Genomic DNA, 19891 nt, shown 5'->3' with positions numbered 1-19891 from the left:
TGCCCATGAGCTTCTACATGATATCAGAGTGGGTAGTCACAAGGATGTAAGAGACACATTACACGTGAAGGGGATCGTGAGTGACAGTCCCATATCCCCTTGGTGTCATGACCTTTGGCTATATATAAACCTAAGACAACCCTCCCCTTACAAGCCAATTCTGTGAGGATGAATTAGACCAATAGACTTCTATAATTACTTCAAAAAGAATTCTAGTAAGCTAAAACCTTCTCACCTGGAAAGTCGAACTACAAAATCGGAATCAAAGATTTGGGGAATTAAGCACATCTTGGCCTCTGCCCTCAATCTCTCCGAATCCTTGTACATTTCCATCCTTGCTTGCTTAATTTTAAAAATTGAGTGAGCTAACAACCTTATACTCTCCACCACATCACTATTATTCGAGCTCTACCTCCGCTTGAACGGATTCACTACCCCGAACCCATCTCGGGTATCCGCTATCTTACTCATTGGAGTACTAACATTGTTATCCTTCCTATTATGTAAAGGCGTATTAGACCCGTTGTCACGATTGTCTCGATTCCTCTCATTCATCCGTTCTTCAGCCTCTATATCAATTGTTGGAGAATGATCGGTACCAACATCGTTTACCCGCTTAACGGCATTCTCCAAATCATCCATTTGACCCTATTCCATCAAAATTCCAGTTCTAGCACACTATTCATCTAAATTCCCAAGACATGCTTTCCTAATGAATTCGTTACTTTCATAATTAACAAATTCGTTGAGAAACAACCAACGAGATCGTTGATATGACAAAATTACTAGTATTTTATCAATAAATTCGTTAATTAACATCATCATTAATATCACTAATTTTATCAGCACCATCACAATTAACATCGTTATCATATTGCTGAATTTTTTATTTTCAAAATTTTGAAATAAAATGGATAGTACAAGCATATGTCGCATATTTTTCATTTATTGAATTTTTGCTATCGAATAGAACTCAAAATTTTCACGTATCTAATATTTGTCTTATTCCGAATGGCTAACAAGCCCTTCATTGAGGAGAACTACTTGCATTTTTTAATGCACATGGATGGCATCACGGCATTGGTCATTTACTTAACGGATTTATTAGTAGCTGGTGGGACGCATGCAGTTCTCTACTCCGAGAGTTGTGTTACAGACTTTGTGCGCTTGCCACGTGGAGTTTATTCAGAAGAATTACAGACGGAGAGGAAATTGAGTTACCCAACTCCTTGGAGTACAGGATCACCTCCATTTTTCAGAAAACAGAAAAACTGCTTTGATCAAATATAAATCAAACATGTGGATTCCACAGCTCAGAAGTGGTGTTGGAGCGGGGTCCATATGAAGAAAATGAGCACGAACGAAAATCCTATGGGCCATATTCTTAGGGCCCAATAACCTTATGAATTCTTGGCCCATCTATTAGTCAAAAACTGCTATGGTCAAATATGTGGATCCCACACCTCAGTAGTGGTGTTAGAGCGGGACCCATACGAATAAAAAAAGGGTACGAAAAATGCAATGGGCTATGTTCTTTGGGCCTAATTACTTTATGATTGCTAGTCCCATCTATTAGTTCAACCATATACCAAATGAACCAAATGTTTTTGCTTGTTATGTAGTCGGCATCAAAGCCTCAAAGGTGGACCAAATGGCCATAAGGTCCAATATTTTAAAAACTGGATCAAATCAGAGGTCGAACATGGTGAGATCAGATTTGGAATAAAATTGGTTCAAACTCCAGTCCACCCGTTTTGTGAATGTTATTTTTTCTTGAGAATAAATAAAAGTAATTTAAGAAAAAAAAAGTGTACGTCTTCTAAATCAGGGGCAGAGCTAGTAAGGAGCTGATGAGGGCAATTGCCCTCACAAAACTTTGAGACATCCCTATATTTTCAACTAATTACATGCCCTGGTTGTCTCCACTCCCTCACCTCTCTCCCAATTTGCCCCCACACCCTCACCTCCCTCCGGACGTTTTTTACAACACAAATAACTTTCCCATCATTCAAGTTCTTCAACCATACAACTAACTATAGTTTGCCCCAATTACAAGAAAATCCTGACTCCACCCCTTTTCTAAACCATATTTTGTACGAAAATTTACAAGAACTTTTACTAAAGATGGTCTTGAACTTTAGTACTAGTGTAAAATTCTTTCGTGGGGGTGACAAATAGGAATAGGATGGAAACAAAACAAAAACAAAGAAAAAACATTTTTTTGGATTGGAGTGCAATTAGTATGGGATGATACGCGACTAGTCTCCTCTTATCAAAAGTGCTCAAAAAATAAAAATAAAAATGGGTTTCTTTCAACCGACAATGTTTGTCTTATATGAGTTAGAAGTTTTAGAATGGGCTGATTTTTTACGAAACTGATCTTCATGATGGTTTATAATAGTGGACCGTCAATTTGTTATCATTAATTTGTAAATCATTTTTGATGGGGTTAAAAATTTCAAATTGAACTGATTTTTTGTGAGAATGGTCTCCTCATCATAAAGATCATCCTCACAAAAAATTAATATATTCCAAAACTTTAAATAATATAAGATAAATTTTGACTCCCAACATTGTCCTCTTAATGTTATCTGCTGAACGATACCCAAAAGAAATAGTGATAATCGAATTTAAAATTTCTAATAGAATACTAAATATATGTCACTAAAGTCGTAACTTGGAAGTTTCCATTGTATCTGTGAATAAATTCATTCAAGACTCTAGGCTTAGAAGATTTTCGAGTCAACCAACAAAAGTTTCCTGCAATTTTCTTCCCATGATTCCTTCGTGTCATTTGTCCATAGCTTGATAGGCTCCACGTATGATCTACTCTTAAAAAATCAAACCTCTTCAAGGGTTCAAACTTCATATCTGGAAACTTAAAAAGTCATAAAAAAAATGCTAAATTCCCGCAGCCGTACGTAGAAAATTGCAGATCATTTTGAAAACGGAAACGCTTCAGGACTTAGGGTTGGCCCTTTTGACAAAATTACAGATTTACCCTAATTGTCAGTCTCTGCAAAATTGTGGAAAATTGACAGATTTGTATTCTTTTTACATGGACCCTTGTTTTTTAGGGTTCCTCCATTACTTTCTATCTCAAGAGAAATTTCTAGTAAATTTCCATTCTTTAGGGGGTTTCAAAGCTTGGACCTAATCATTCAATGAATTTATTGTCCTACTATTGGAAAAAAAATGGGCATAAATTAAAATGTGAAACTAAGATTTCACAAAATTCAGATTTTAACTAAATTGTAGGCACGTAGGATTCCCCCATGTATTGAGAGCATCTGCAAATTAACAAAAATACCCATGCAGCAAAGCCCTTAATACAAAGATTGACAATGGGCTGGATAATACCCGTCTACTAGATTCATCTGACTTGAATAAATCGAATATGAACAAGGTTTTTCTACCCAATTAAGATTTCTGATAATATTACCTGATACCTATTTAACCAAAAGTTTTGTAGGGTAAAGTATGAATATACATCATATCCTACCTGATTACTTGTTTATGCGATAACAAAAGTATAATTTCATATTCTATATATAAATATATGTAAATAATTAGTTTTTTATTATACAATTTTTGTTATTAAAGTTAGAAAAAATTCAGATGAGGGTAAAATTTTGGATGGCTCAAGAATTGGTTAAGAAATTGGGTATGATCAACCACTTAAAACAAGATAAAATTTTGGATTTGGGTATTATTTTAAATTCGAGTAAGAAATCAGGTGTGGGTGTGTATGTTTCAATTTGAGTATGGAGTCGATAGAAGTCTTATCCGACCCCCACTTGACCGTTGCCAACCCTATTGAATACAATCGACATCTTGCAAATTCTAGATTCTATAGAATCTTGAATTGATTTTTTTTTCTTTTGCACAATAAATTATCTTCACTCTCAATAAAAGAACCATACATGAAAGTCTGCTTGTGTAATGTTTCTCCCTGAGTTCAACTTTGAAGCGGGTAGCCCGCTTCAAAATTTGAAGGAACCCTCCTTGTTATTAGATATGTGGCATTTTGAATTTATTTCACATCCTTACATTTCTACTAAAATTTGAAATACCTCCTTTTAAATGCCATGTGTAATCCAATGCAGAGGGCTTTTACAAAATTTTGAAGCGGGCTAACCTTTTTAAAGTTTTTTTTTTTGTTTCCCCCTACACCACATTGTCTATTCCAATAAAGAGAGTTACGTTAAGTTGGTGGTTGATGTAAACGTTTATTATCAACTCCTAATATAAATCTAGATAAGATTTTTCATTTTATTTAGTAAAAGTAGATATGACTTTGGAAATAGTTGAATGGAGGAATAGGATTTATTTTCTTGAGTTGATTCTTTGGAATACAGTTAAAATTGCTTGCAAATCTTGGAAACAAAGTTCTCTCAATTTTTCGAACCACAATCTGCATAAATGTTGAGCCCGGGGGGGGGGGGGGGGGGGGGGGGGGGGGGATGGCCTAAACAAAATAAATTAGCTTGATTGAGGATTTTTAGTCATTGGAACTATAATTTCAAATCTTGTCTGAGACAGAGATAACTCAACCAAGTCATTTAGATAGCGTTCACAAACAAGATGAATCTACATGGTGTCTCAGGTTTCACACTTCTCACGAGATGACTCGAATTATATTTTTAAAATCTCGGTCAATCAACAAAACTCAGCAGGGTCAACTAGGATTTTGTAAACTTTAATTAAAATAATCAATTTTTTTTAAGAACTTAAACGTTTATTAATAAAATAAAATATGATTTTATGACTAAACATCTCCTAATCTATCCTATTATATATATATAAACTGGCTTAAATTGTTTATCCCATCCAAGACATCACGATCTTGTCCAGGAACAAAACAGGTCAAACCGAAATGTGAAACCATGTTTGGAACAATGACTTTTAGACACTGGAACAATCATTTATATCCTATAAATTTTCAACCAAAAATAATGCTTGCTTATGGGTCTGGAAGATTCATGGAAACATTAGAAAAGAAAAGTATTACCGGATGTATAACATTAATACCTCAATTTTATTTGAATTTATTTTATTTTTTTGACCTTGAACCAGATACACGCTCGACAAGTTAGGCCAAACTCATCTTTTTCCAAGAAGACGTGTGAGGACCGTTAGCAGTTTAGGTCATGAGGAGAGAAAAAGAAGGCTCGTTTTCTTCTATAAAAGGGAAGGAGATTACATTGCTTTGATGCACCAGAAACACTTATATATTTTACACTCTATTTGTATTTTGTAAGAAGAAGATAGTACTTAAGATCATACAAGAAAACACAAATGGCCATCAACATGAGTGTTACAATCGTGTTGGCATTGACAATAGGCTTGTTCTCAGTTGTCTCTGCTGTACCCGGAACTGCGACTTTCTATACACCTCCATATATTCGTAAATATCTATATCCTTCTTTACATTGTATATATATTTTTTGTGAAATATGTCGACTAGTTTTTATAGAATTTTAACAACAGTTGTGCTGTTTTCTGAATTTTCTCTATTATATTTGTTTTTTTTTTTTTTTTGAGTAATTTATTAATGTCACCCATGTTAATACATGTGACAGCTTCATCGTGCTACGGTTTTCAAGAGCAAGGTGTTATGATCGCGGCCGCTAGCGACGTTATATGGGATAATAGGGCTGCTTGTGGGAGAATGTATAGAGTGACTTGCACAGGGCCTACAAACCTAGGTGTACCACAGCCATGCAGGGGAAGTGTAACAGTTAAGGTTGTTGATTATTGCCCAGCTGGATGTCAAGGAACCATTGATCTATCTCAAGAAGCTTTCGCTATTATTGCTGATCCTAATGCTGGCAAAGTCAACATTGATTATGTTCAGTAAGACTTTATTCTCCCTATAATTTACTAGAAAACTTTATGTATGCTTGGATCCTACCATAGGTAATGGGGGCAAAATCATTATCAAAAGATGTGACTCTGGACATAATTGAATTGAGGAACATGATTCGTTTCACTTTACCTGAATCCAAATATTTTAGATAATTAATTTTTTTTTTTTTATGATCATGATGAATACATACCACATTTTAAAAGTAAAATTTTAAAATTAGACATGAACTATACTAATGTAAACTTAGTTTTAATTTGAAGTGAGACTCGGATGGACCCAAAAAAAAAAAAACCTTGGACCCGGCTTCGGGCATGAGTAATGCACACAAGGCTCCAAGCTCAATTTGGGTTGGGGTTGAGTTTTTCTTAATCTTGGATAAAGTTGTCATGAATGGATTGGATTTTGATTAATTTGGAAAAGATTGATCCAATAAAATTGAATTTTTAAACAATATGTATAAAAAGATAAATATACATCATACATTTATACATATTTTTCTCATTTATATTCTCGGATTGAGTCCTTTTAAACATTAGCTTGTTTTTACTTGCTTTATGATTTGAACCTGACTTTCTCATATCCTTCTCTTGTTCTGATTTTCAGGGTCTGAAGGGGTTCAAGATGAAGAGGGTCTTCTTAGTTGCTTTGAAGGATACCTAGTTCATGAAAAACTATTATATATGGATACAAATATTCAATAATGAGCACATCATGGAAAGTGTGTGTGTCCATGGATGCTTACATCCATCAATGTACTACGTTTAATAAATTTACCTTATCAAATAAAAAAGCTCTTAATTTTCACTTGCTGTTTTTGATATGGAGTGATTCTTTCGTGTTGAGCATATCCAATGGAGATGAGATGGGATGTCCCGAAAGATTACAACACACTTGACTGCAAACCACAATGTTAAGGGATTTAAATCCTAGCCTAAAAGGGATGGACTTTTCCTTTACCTTTATATATAAGACATCGGCAAGAAAATCATATGTGGACTTTGTCTAATGATTCATGTCACATCACACATCTAAAACACGATTCATCCGGTTTTCATCTTTATAAAAGAGATTCTTTCCTTATCAAATTAAAATGCAAAAATGACCAAAAATTTAATTTTTCTTCTTCTTTAACGTGTGCCCTCAGGGCACATGTTAAGCTGTACTCAAAACACCTTGGAAATAAGCATTTGATGGCTTTTTTTGGTAGGAGTTTTTTTTTCTAAGGGCATTTTAGCTAATAAAATCACTTTTGGAGGTGAATTTAAGCAGCTTAACGTGTACCCTTAGGACACAGGTTACAACACCCTTAAGAATGTTTACTAAAATTGGTTGCCCATTCTATCCAAAATAGAGATTAGGTCGCCCTGCCTTCTCTGGGTTCATTGTTGAATCTTAGGAGTAAATCCCATAGATCTTCTCAGCTACACAAGAAAGTGGATGGGACTAATTTGGTTTAGGAAAATGCATCCACTTAGGCCTCGGTCTTCATGTCTTTTAAACTAATAAGAGATCATTTCTCTAATTAATTTAGATTGGTGATTAACCAGCTTCATCAATTCAGAATTTGATGAATCAGATTTTTTGCGATAACAATTTTTTTTCCATTAAATTAATTGCTATTGTGGTTCTATTTATTTTAATAAATAGATTGATATGGTCCAATCGGATATGCCAAAAATTTGTCAATAATATAATTTCCAATTATACTTTGGGATGAGAGAATTAGTGATTTTATTAATTTGATGAATATAATGTTAATATAGATCTAGTATACTCGCTCAACCGAGCGCTCTCCTTTGATTAATAGTCAAATGTAAGAAAAATGACAAGTCAATTAATGGAATCATTTATTTTCAAGAGATGGATTGTGGGTTTGCGACTTTCTTTTCTTTAGGATTGTGTTGGTCGGTTGAGAATGAGATTTGCTTCTAAAAAAAAAAATTTAAGCTTGATCTTCTTTAGAAGCTTTGGAGAGACGTTTTCTTCTATCTAAGCAGTTGAGAAGGAAGTTTTGCTTCTAAAAAGCACTACAAGACTTGATATTTTATGGAGGCTTATAATCAAAGTATTCTCTTGAAGAACTTGCTTATTTTTTGAAGGATGACTTGTGAATTACTTCTTATATAGAGAGAATCAAACCTTAAGTCTGTTTAATAAAAATAATGTAGGATCCTACCAAACGAACTCTACATCGGAATGTATGGGCCTAGGTTGTAGTAACTTTTCGATTCCAACTTTAGTTGAATAATTTGAAGGGTAAACTAGTTCAATTCCAACTTTGGATAATGAGCCCACACAAAAGCCCATAAAGAAGGATTGGAAAGTTGGGAGTCCTAGTCAACCAACTATGAATGAGTCCTTCCACCTCACATTCCCTAAATGTAAGGAAAGCTTGCTCTCAGCACTCTATAAGTCAGCCAAAGACTAAGTCCTTCAATATCAAAATTCCATGAATCAAGGACTGTTACAAGCAACCATCAACCCGAATTGTTTTTTGTAGATAGAATATAATCCTTTATTCTAAGAAATTTTCTAAACGTGTATTTTTTTCAAGGTTATCCACAACGAAACCTATCACTTTGTAATCTCTCTCTCAAAATATATATATATATATGAATCGAATACTCAAGAACTCACCTTTTGAAAGAACATATTTATTCAATAAATTTCTTATTTTATTAATTAGAGTTTCAATAATCAATAAATATTTTAATGATTGAAATGTCTTCTACTTATCGGGTTTTAGATTAATTTGTAATTACGGTATTAGATCGAATGATGTCTGGATTTTTTATTCTAAGTTTAAAGATAGGGTTTTCAAAAAATTTGGAAACAAACCATTTTTTAGAACATAGGATCCAACGTGGATGGATTTGAGTTTTTTATTTTATTATTATTATTATTAATTTAAATGTAATAGGTTTATTTTTGTAAATCGATACAAGTCAACGTGTTTTTTTTTTTTTTTTTAAGTTTCAAGGTAGGGGGGTTGTTTTAAATTTTTGGGAAATTAACAATTTTTTGGGTATTCGATCCAAAGTTGGATTTATGTTTTTTTTTTTTAGAAATATTTTCCTTACTAACATGGTAGGATTTTAAGTCTTACAAAGAGTCGTTATTACCATATTAGAAATCTCAAATCTAACACCACAGCCCTCTAAATTTCATAGAAAAATTTAGATAAAAAATAGATATTCAAAAAACATTTTCTTTTGGGCATGATCCAAGGTATTGAAAATGAAACTTCCACATAACTCCCAAATTTAAAATTAAAATTCAAAAGTGAAATATAATTTTAATTTAAAATATTTTTCTTCAAAGTTCATAGAGTTTTGTACTCTACTAATTTAGTAAGGCTAGTTGGACCCGTATTTTCTTTTTAAAAAAACTTGATGGAACGTGTGAACATGTCCAACTACAAGGGAGTATAATAATATGTAAGGAGGTGTGTATGATAAAAAATAATAATAATAGTACTTTTTTTAAAAATAAATTGGATAAATGTTTTTTTTAATTAATTATTATTTTGTTTTTTAAGTGGCGGGGGGGGGGGGGGGGGGGGGGGGGGGGGGGGGTTTCTCAAATTGGGCCTTAGGTGATTGCCTAGGTGGCCTTATACTTAAGCTGGCCATGAATTTAATAAATATAATGGAAATCTTAATGAAGAGTGGGTTCCATATATTGAGAGTGGGGATTTGAGAAGGATTCACTCTCAAAGTGCTAAAGCGAGGATTGAGAGTTGGAGCAACACCCCTAATAAAAGGATTGAGTTACTATTTGGACTTACTCTATCAATAGATTTATTAGCTCGATCATAGATTAATCCATCTCAGTAATATAATGTGTGGGCCTAGCACATAATATATATGACTTCCACATATATGAACAGCTTATTCTAAGAAAATCTAACTCAAATTCTTGAGATGTTCATGTCTAATTAGTCAACCTTATTAAATTAGATTTATGTATTGGAGACATTTATCACCTTCACCTTCTAACAATTTTTGAGATTTATGAGGTATATAACCCCAAGGGGTTGGCTTAGTTTCTATAGGTTCATAGACATCTAATCCTTATGCCTTTCAAAGAGCCTATGTATGAAGTACTCTTATATGCAAAATAAAACTTAATAACCTAACCTCTTTCGAGGTTTAAATCTCAGCTCTCAAAAGCATGGCATAAAATGAAAATGTGTCAGATTCGAGTCGCTTAGATTTCACATCAAGTCCAACCATTTTATGCCCTACTTAAAAGTCATGAAAATAATAATTACTGAGGCTGCTCGCCAAAATTTCTAAACGAATATGTTTTAATCATGTCCCGCTCTGAAAACAATATATGAATAATGGTCCAATGATAATGACGGATGATGAACGTCCTTGTTTTCTCGGTTTCTTGAATATCACTCACTTTCTCTCAAAAATATTAATTTCTTATACATTTCCATTCTATAAGGGCTTTAAAGATTGGAACACTGGCAAATTAGTTTTGATCCCTCTATGATTTTTATTTATTTATTTATTATATGCAATAAATAATTAGTAGGTGAAGTAGAAATTTGAACTCAAAGTGTAGCATCAACACTCACATATTTTAACCAACTTAGCAAACGGGGTACCTTTCGATCTTGGTTAAAATCTAGATATAAAATAAGAACAATTATTGACTTGTAGCCATTCGATTAGAAATCACAAATTGAAAACATTCATGAGTCAATACTAGGGAGTGCCATTTCCACATAGTGTAATAAGAGATGAAGAATATTACATCATGTCGGCCGTCCATGTAAAAAATCTCCAACCTCCTGACATGAATAATAATAATAAGGCGTTGATGAAAGCATGGTTTCAAAACTCGTCTGAGACCAAGACGTATCATCCGAATCGTCTTAGTATCATGCATGAACGAGACAGATAGACAAGTCAAATTTTCAAACGAGACTTAATACCTCATGTGCATTTTTTAAATTTTTGGATAAGATGTCTCAAACGTATCGAAAAACTCATTCGAGACGACTCGGTATCTGGCATGAACGAGATGAGATGCAAAACCGCGTTTTAAAACCATGGATGAAAGTGAATACTTCTTTTTAATAATAATAATCAAAAGACGAAGACTTGAACATAATTCATTTAACCAATTATCTAAAAATCTTTATGATAAGGCTTCAATGATGACGATGATGTATCAAAATTGCTCTCAAACCTTGTATTTTTAGGACCCAAGAATCACATTAGTTTTAAGCCCACCCCAAGGTAGACCTGCACACCTAATCAGCTTGATTGCTGATCTTTAGCCATTGGAGAAAAAAAAAATTTATCCAATGTAATCACCATAGACAATATAACCAGATGAGGCCAAGTTTTAGGTGTGCAGGTCCACTAAGAAATTAATGCCGTTCAAACACAAATGCTGATCCATAATGACTTACAATGCTTTGGGACCCATATATAACTTAGTTAGTTGAATTATTAGAGTGTATGAGGTCGAGGGTTCAAGTTCATCTCAACCACACAAAAAAATGGAAATTTTTTTGTTGACCTTGACTTGAGAACCGTCCAATTCATCTTTTATGAAGAACTTAAAAGAACTTATCTCATGGATTGGAGAGACAAAGAAGGTTGGTTTTATTCTATAAATTGGGAGGGGACTACATTGCTATAGTGCACCATAAACATTTAGTTTACACAGTATTCTATACGTCCATCTAAGAAAAATGGCTATCAAGATAAGTGTTATGATAGTGTTGGGGTTGGCAATAGGCCTACTCTCCATTGTGGCCGCTGTTCCAGGAACCGCAACTTACTACACCCCTCCTTATACTCGTAAATATATTTCCTTCTTTACGTCATATATATTTTTTTTTACTTTTCTTTTTCTGTTGTTGTTGAAACATATTTAATATAGCGGAAGACGAATATTATCTTTGTTTTCAATTTATTAATGTCACCCATGTTATTACATGAGACAGCTTCATCTTGCTATGGGTTTCAAAATATGGGTGTTATGATCGCGGCCGCCAGCGATGCTATTGGGATAAACGGGCTGCTTGTGGGAGAATGTATAGAGTGACATGCACAGGGCCTACAAACCAAGGTGTACCAAAGCCATGCAGGGGAAGTGTAACAGTTAAAGTTGTTGATTATTGTCCAGCTGGGTGTCGAGGAACCATTGATCTATCTCAGGAAGCCTTTGCTAAGATTGCTGATCCTAATGCTGGCAAAGTCAAAATTGATTATGTTCGGTAAGACTTTAATCTTCCGATAATTTACTAGAAAACTTTATGTTTGCTTGGATCCTAGCATAGGTAATGGAGGCAAAATCATTATCAAAAGACGTGGCTCTAGACATAATTGAATAGAGGAACATGATTAGTTTGAGTTTACCTGAATCCAAATATTTCAGATAATTAAAACTTTGCTGATGATGATGGTGATGATGAATACATATCACATTTTAAAAGTAAAATTTTAAAATTAGACACGAACTATACTAATGTAAACTTAGTTTTAATTTGAAGTGAGACTTTGATGGACCAAAAAAAAAAAAAAAAACCTTGGACCGGGCTTCGGGCATGAGTTATGCACACAAGGGTCCAAGCTCAATTAGGGTTGGGTTGGGTTGGCTTGAGGTTGAGTTTTTCTTAATCTTGGATAAAGTTTTCATTATGGCTCAGATTTTGGTCCATTTGGAAAAGATTGATCCAATAAAATTGAACTTTTAAACAATATGTATAAAAATATAAATATACATCATATATTTACACATATTTTTCTCATTTATATTCTCGGATCGAGTCCATCAAAACATTAGCTTATTATTACTTGCTTTATGATTTGAACCTGACTTTCTCATATCCTTCTCTGGTTCTGATTTTCAGGGTCTGAAGGGGTTCAAGATGAAGAGGGTCTTCTTAGTTTCTTTGAAGGATACCTAGTTCATGAAAAACTATGATATGTGGATACAAATATTCAATAAGGAGCACATCATGGAAAGTGTGTTCATGGCTGCTTACATCCATCGATGTAATATGTTTAACAATGTCACCTTATCAATAAAAAAGCTCTTATTTTGCACTTGCTGTTTTTAATATGGAGTGATTCTTTCATGTTGAGGGTACTCCCAAAAACATATCCACTGGAGATGAGATGGGATGGGGCTTATAACCCGAAAGATTACTACATGTGACCACAAACCACAATGTTAAGCAGGGATTTGAATCCTAGCCAAAAAGGGAAGGAGCTTTCCTTTACCAATATATATGATCTCGGTAGGAAAATCATATGTGGACTTTGTCTAATGATTCATGCCACATCACATATCTAAAACACGTCCATCCGGTTTTCATCTTTATAAAAGAGATTCTTCCCTTCTCTATTTAAAATGCAAAAATGACCAAAATTTTAATATTTCTTCTTTTTTCTTCTCCCTTTCATATTTAATTAGTAACGTGGGCCCTAATGGCACATGTTAAGCTGTATTTAAAACACCTTGGAAATAAGTATTGAGGGCCTTTTTGGTAGGAGATTTTTTCTAAGGGCATTTTAGCTAATAAAATCACTTTTGGAGGTGAATTTAATGCTGCTTAACGTGTACCCTTAGGGCACAGGTTACAACACCCTTAATAAAATTTACTAAAATTAATAGTCGAAATTGATTTGTCCATTCTATCCAAAATAGAGATTATTAGTGCCCTGCCTTCTCTGGGTTCATTGTTGAATCTTAGGAGTAAATGTCCTAGATCGTCTCAGCTACACAAGATAGTGGATGGGACTAATTTGGTTTAGGAAAATGCATCCAATTAGGCCTCGGTCTTCATTTCTTTTAAACTAATAAGAGATCATTTCTCTATTTAATTTAGATTTGTGGTTAACCATCTTCTTCATCAAATCAGATTTTGATGAATCAGATTTTTTGTGGTAATAATTTTTTTTCCATTAAATTAATTGTTATTGTGGTTCTATTTATTTTAATAAATAGAGTGATATGGTCCAACCGGACATGCCAAAAATTTGTCAACAATATAGTTTGCAATTATACTTTGGGATACGAGAATTAGTGATTTTATTACTTTGATGAATATAATGTTAAAATAGATCAAGTATACTCGCTCAACTAAGTGCTCTCCTTTGATTAATAGTCAAATGTATGAAAATTGACAAGTCAATTAATGGAATCATTTATCTTCAAGAAATGGATTGTAGGCTTGCGGCTTTCTTTTCTTTAGGATTGTGTTGGTCGGTTGAGAATGAGATTTGCTTTTAAAAAAATACTTTTAAGTTTGATCTTCTTTAAAGGCTTTGGAGATACGTTTTCTTCCATCTGAGCGGTTGAGAAGGAAGTTTTGCTTATAAAAAGGACTGTAAGACTTGAATAGTTTGAAGGGTAAACTAGCTCAATTCCAACTTTGGGTAGTGAGCCCACACAAAAGCCCATAGAGAAGGATTGGAAAGTTGGGAGTCTTAGTCGACCAACCATGAATGAGTCCTTCCACCTCACAATCCCTAAATGTAAGAAAGCATGCGCTCAGCACTCTAGAAGTCAGCCAAAGACTAAGTCCTTCAATATCAAAATTCCTTGATTCAAGGACTGTTACAAATAACCATCATGCTGATTTCATCTTGCATCTTTTAATCTGTTTTTTGTAGATAGAATAGAATCCTTTATACTAAACGTGTATTTCTTTTCAAGGTTATCCACAAGGAAACCTATCACTTTGTAATCTCTCTCTCTAATATATATATATATATATATGTATGTGGGAGGGTCCAACATTATGCCTGTGCCAAACATTTTTCAATGTATGGGTTAGAAGGTTTGAAATGGGCTGATTTTTTGTAAAGGTGGTGTCTATGATGAGAAAATCATCCTCATCAAAAATCAGCTCATTCTAAAATTTTTAACCCCATCAAAAGTGGTTTACAAAAAATGGACGGTCCACAGTTATTTTACTTGTAAAGTAGGGTTAGAAGTTTCAGAATGAGCTGAGTTTTAGTGAGGATGATATCTTCACCATAGATCATCCTCACAAAAAATCACCCCATTTTGAAACTTGTAACCCCTATTTTAAAAAATGTTTGACATAATATTTGGCTCTCTTTGCAATCTCTCTCTCATACATTTATATATGAATCAAACACTCAAGAACTCACCTTTTGAGATTGAGTTTTCTCAAATATCTTCTTAATCCATTGCTTGGGTGTGATCTTCATAACTAGGCTATTTGGTTATTGGACAGTGGCCTAAGCGTGGAGCGGGTGAGCATGTTAGAACGCCAAATTCAAAAATATCTTAGAGTGCCTCTAGAGCATTAGATTAATAATATGAATAGTGCTAAAGTGGCCTCAAGGTTGTACCTCATATCCCACATCCTGATGTGAAAGTGTGTAGGAACCATAGATGCTTTTCATCGAGATATGAGTCAAAAAGTTTCTATGACTCCTACACACTTTCGGCTGTGTGATATGAGGTACAATCTTGATGTCACTCCAACATGACTTTAATAATATACTCAAATATCAAATTATTTTTTATGCTTCTTTTGGATTACTTATTTCATCACCACTTATTTTTTATTGAAAAAATTCGGTTTTTTCACAATTTAAAATAAAATAAACATGTTTATTCAATAAATTTCTTATTTCATTAATTAGTGATTCAATAATCAATAAATATTTTAATGATTGAAATTTTTTCTACTTCACAGGTTTTAGATTAATTTGTAATTACAGTTATATTTTAAAATTTTCATTATTGCACTCTTGTTATCTTATAACTATAATACACACCGGTATTTCATTGCAATGTTTACTTTTGAGATTATACATGATTAATAATTATCTAAAAATTAAAAATACTTAATATAATCAGGGCTGGCTCGATACTTTTGATATTTAATATATATTAATACAAATAATAATTAATCATTGAAATATTAACATTTATTTTTTTTATTATATTTTAAGATTCAAAGTTACTAATTAAACTTTTACATTCAAATTTGTCTAATATATCCTTTTAAAGGTTTAAAAGATTTTTTTATTTTTTATTTTTAATTTTAAGTTTCAAGATACACTACGTGAAAACTAAAAATTTTGACAGAAAATATTGACAGGCCAAGACCCACAAATTTTAGAAACTGAATTTTGACGGTCTAAGACTGTCGAAATTCTTGATGTTTTCAAATTTGACAGTTTAGAACTGTCATATTTCTCCCATCCTTCATTAATTTGACAGTTTCGGCCCGTCAAAAAAAAATTTATAATGAAAAATTCAATGCCAATTATACCTCTTGGTCCGTCAAATTTTATGAAATTTGATAGTCCAAGGATTTCAAAAAAAGGCTTTTTTCACATTGTGATAGAGGTTGTTTTCAATTTTTTTTGCAGAAGCTAACCATTTTCTAGAGTATCCGATCCCACATGGGCAGAATATTTGGGTATTTAAAAATAAAAAAAAATTAAATGGAATAGTAAAAAAAATTTAAGTTTAGATTGAATGATGGGTGGACTTTTTTTTATTTTTTATTTTTTATTTCTAAGTTCAAAGATAGGGTTTTCAAAAAATTTGGAAACTAACTATCTTTGGAACATAGGATCCAACGTGGATGGATTTGAGTTTTTTATTTTATAATTATTATTATTTTAAATATAATAGGTTTATTTTTGTAAATAGATACAAGCCAAAGTGGGTGTTTTTTTTCTTTTAGTTTCAAGATAGGGTTGTTTTAAATTTTTAGGAAACTAATAATTTTTTGGGTATTCGATCCAAAGTTGGATTTGTGTTTTTTTTTTTTTTTTTTGGCATGATGCAAGGTTTTGAAAATGAACCACATAACTCCCAAATTTAAAACTAAAATTCAAAAGTGAAAAATAATTTTTTTCTTCATAATTGATAGAGTTTTGTCCTCTACAACCATGAAGCATCAGATCATGTTTTCTGATGCCACAAAATGAAACCAAGGACTCTTAGTAGTGCCGCGTATTTCTTTTTTTTTTTATAATCTTGATGGCACATGTCCAACTACAAGGGATTATAATAATATGTAAGGAGTTGTGTATGATAAAAAAAATTAATAATAGTTTTTTTTTTTTTTTTTTTGAAATAAATTGGATAACTCTTTTTTTTTAATTAATTAAGTAATTAAAATTATATTAAAATAATATTTCTTTAAAAGATAATAATTTTTCAGAAATTATCAAAATGAATCAAATTCGATCTTTAAAGGATTGATTTTTTTTTTTATTTTTTTTATTTTTTATTTTTTATGATTTCTTCTAAATCATAAAAAAAGGAAACAATGCAATAAGAAACAAATTTAAAAAAAAAGATTTATGAGGTGCATGGGGACCTTCTTGTAATTTCAGTTTCTATAGTTTCATAGACATCTAATCCTTAGGCCTTTCAAAGAGCCTACACATGAAGTATTCTTATATGTCAGAAAATGAAATGAAATGAAAATGAAAATGAAACTATGGCATAAAATGAAAATGTGTCAGATCCGAGTCGGATCTAAAGCCATCCATATTGAGATCCGAATCAAGGGGCATCAAACCATATTAGATATTTTTTTACTCGGATCTATTCCAAGGATCCAACCCATTAAATTTGGTTTTTGAGTCGCTTAGATTTCACATCAAGTCCAACCATTTTATGCTCTACTTAGTAGTAATGAAAATGATAAATGCTGAGGCTACTCGCCAAATTTTCTAAACGGAAATGTTTATTGGTGTCCGGTTCTAAATATAATATATGAATAATGGTCAAATGATAATGATGGATGATGAACACCCTTGTTTTCCAGGTTTCTTGTTTTCTGGGTTTCTTGAATGCCACTCACTTTCTCTCAAAGATATTAATTTCTTGTAAATTTACATTCTACAAGGGCTTTAAAGCTTGGACCACTAACAAATTATTTTTGATCCCTCTATGATTTTTTTTTTTTTTTCGTTTTTGTTTTTTTGTTTTTTTTTGTTTGTTTTATTATAAACAATAAATAATTAGTAGGTGAAGTATAAATTTGAATTCAGAGTGTAGCATCAACACTCACATACTTTAAACAACTTAGCAAACTGGCACCTTTCTATCTTGGTTAATATCTAGATATAAAATCGAAAAGATTATTGACTTGTAGGCATTGGATTAAGAATCACAAATTTAAAACATTCATGAGTCGACACTAGGGAGTGTCATTTCCACATAGTGTATTAAAAGACGAAGAATATTACACCAAGTGGGCTTTCAATGTAAAAAATGTCCAACCTCCTAACATGAATAATGATAATAAGGCTTTGATGAAAGCATGATTTCAAAACTCGTTCGAGACCGAGACGTGTCGTCTGTGTCGTCTCATTATTAGGCATGAATGAGACGGATAGGCAAGCCAATTTTTCAAACGAGACTTAATACCTCACATGCATTTTTAAAATTTTTGGACGAGATGTCTCAAACGTATCGGAAAACTCATTCGAGATGATTCGATATCTAGCATGGACGAGATGAGACACGAAACTGAGTTTTAAAACAATGGAAGAAAGTTGATACTTACTTCTTTTCAATAATAATAATAATAATAATCAAAAGTCAAAGACTCAAACATAATTGACTTATCCAATTATCCAAAAATCTTTATGATAAGGCTTCAATGATGATGATGATGTATCAAAATTGCTCTCAAACCTTGTATTTTTAGGACCCAAGAATCACATTAGTGTTAAGCCCACCCCAAGGTGGACCTGCACACCAAATCAGCCTGATTGCTGATCTTTAGTCAGTGGAGACAATCATTTTTATCCAACGTAACCACCATAAACAATATAACTAGATAAGGCTAAGTTTTAGGTGTGTAGGTACACTAAGAAATTAATGCCGTCCAAACACAAATGCTCATCCATAATAACTTACAATGCCTTGGGTTTGGACTCATATATAGCTTAGTTAGTTGAATTATTAGTGTATGAGGTCGGGGGTTCAAGTCCATCTCTACCACACACAAAAATGAAAACTTTATTTGTTGACCTTGACTTGAAAACTCTCCAATTCATCTTTTATCAAGAACTTAAAGAACTTATCTCATGGATTGGGGAGACAAAGAACAGTGGTTTTATTCTATAAATAGGGAGGGGACTACATAGCTTTGATGCACCATAAACATTTAGTTTACACAGTATTCTATACGATCATCCAAGAAAAAATGACTATCAAGATAAGTATTATGATAGTGTTGGGGTTGGCAATAGGCCTATTCTCCATTGTGGCCGCTGTTCCAGGAACCGCAAGTTTCTCCACCCCTGTTACTCGTAAATATATTTCCTTCTTTATGTCATATTTTTTTTTTCTTTTTTTTTTTTTTTCTGTTGTTGTTGAAACATATTTAATATAGCAGAAGAAGCATATTATCTTTGTTTTCGATTGAGCTTTATTAATGTCACCCATGTTTTACATGAGATGGCTCCAGCATGCTAAGGGTATAAACATATGGGTGTTATGATCGCGGCAGCTAGTAATGCTATATGGGATAATAAGGCTGCTTGTGGGAAAAAGTATCGAGTAAAATGCACGGGGCCTACAAACCAAGGTATACCACATCCGTGCACAGGAGAGCGTAGTAGTCAAGATTGTAGATTATTGCCCACCAAGAAGCTGTCGTGCAACCTTTGATCTATCTCAAGAAGCTTTCGCTATTATTGCTGATCCTAAAGCTGGCAAAGTCAAGATTGATTATGTTCGGTATGACTTTATTCTTCCTATAATTTACTGGAAAACTTTTATGTATGCTTGGATCCTAGCATAAGTAATGGAGGCAAAATCATTATCAAAAGACGTGGCTAATTGAATAGAGGAACATGATTGGTTTGAGTTTACCTGAATTCCAAATATTTCAGATAATTAAAGCTTTTTTTTTAATTTTTTATGATGATGATGAATACATACCACATTTTAAAAGTAAAATTTTAAAATTAGACATGACCTATACGAATGAAAACTTAGTTTTAATTTGAAGTGAGACTTGGATGTATGGAT

At 32.8% G+C, this 19891-nt stretch overlaps 1 protein-coding gene, 1 long non-coding RNA gene and 1 pseudogene across 3 annotated transcripts; 2 read left to right on the top strand and 1 right to left on the bottom strand.

Annotated features, from left to right (window-relative positions):
• Positions 1-5205: 5205 nt before the first annotated feature.
• On the top strand, positions 5206-6631 carry LOC147392826 (EG45-like domain containing protein). Its single transcript, XM_086457035.1, has 3 exons — positions 5206-5407; positions 5583-5856; positions 6473-6631. Exons 1-3 carry the CDS (start codon positions 5299-5301, stop codon positions 6477-6479), a joined length of 390 nt encoding a protein of 129 aa, XP_086313161.1. The 5' UTR covers positions 5206-5298; the 3' UTR covers positions 6480-6631.
• On the bottom strand, positions 6499-13180 carry LOC147392824 (uncharacterized). Its single transcript, XR_015182413.1, has 2 exons — positions 12917-13180; positions 6499-6643 (listed from the first exon to the last, which is right to left on the bottom strand). It is a non-coding gene; the product is annotated as an uncharacterized LOC147392824 (long non-coding RNA).
• Positions 11498-12945, top strand: LOC147392825 (EG45-like domain containing protein; annotated as a pseudogene). Its single transcript, XR_015182412.1, has 3 exons — positions 11498-11694; positions 11841-12113; positions 12750-12945. The product of XR_015182412.1 is annotated as an EG45-like domain containing protein (transcript).
• Positions 13181-19891: the final 6711 nt, after the last annotated feature.

This window comes from Akebia trifoliata, chromosome 10 (assembly GCF_017979445.1).
Source record: "Akebia trifoliata isolate Shusen 1 chromosome 10, ASM1797944v1, whole genome shotgun sequence".
Taxonomy (NCBI): Eukaryota; Viridiplantae; Streptophyta; class Magnoliopsida; order Ranunculales; family Lardizabalaceae; genus Akebia; species Akebia trifoliata.
The sequence above is the reverse complement of the archived record's forward strand: the minus strand, read 5'-3'. Positions and strand labels throughout refer to the sequence as shown.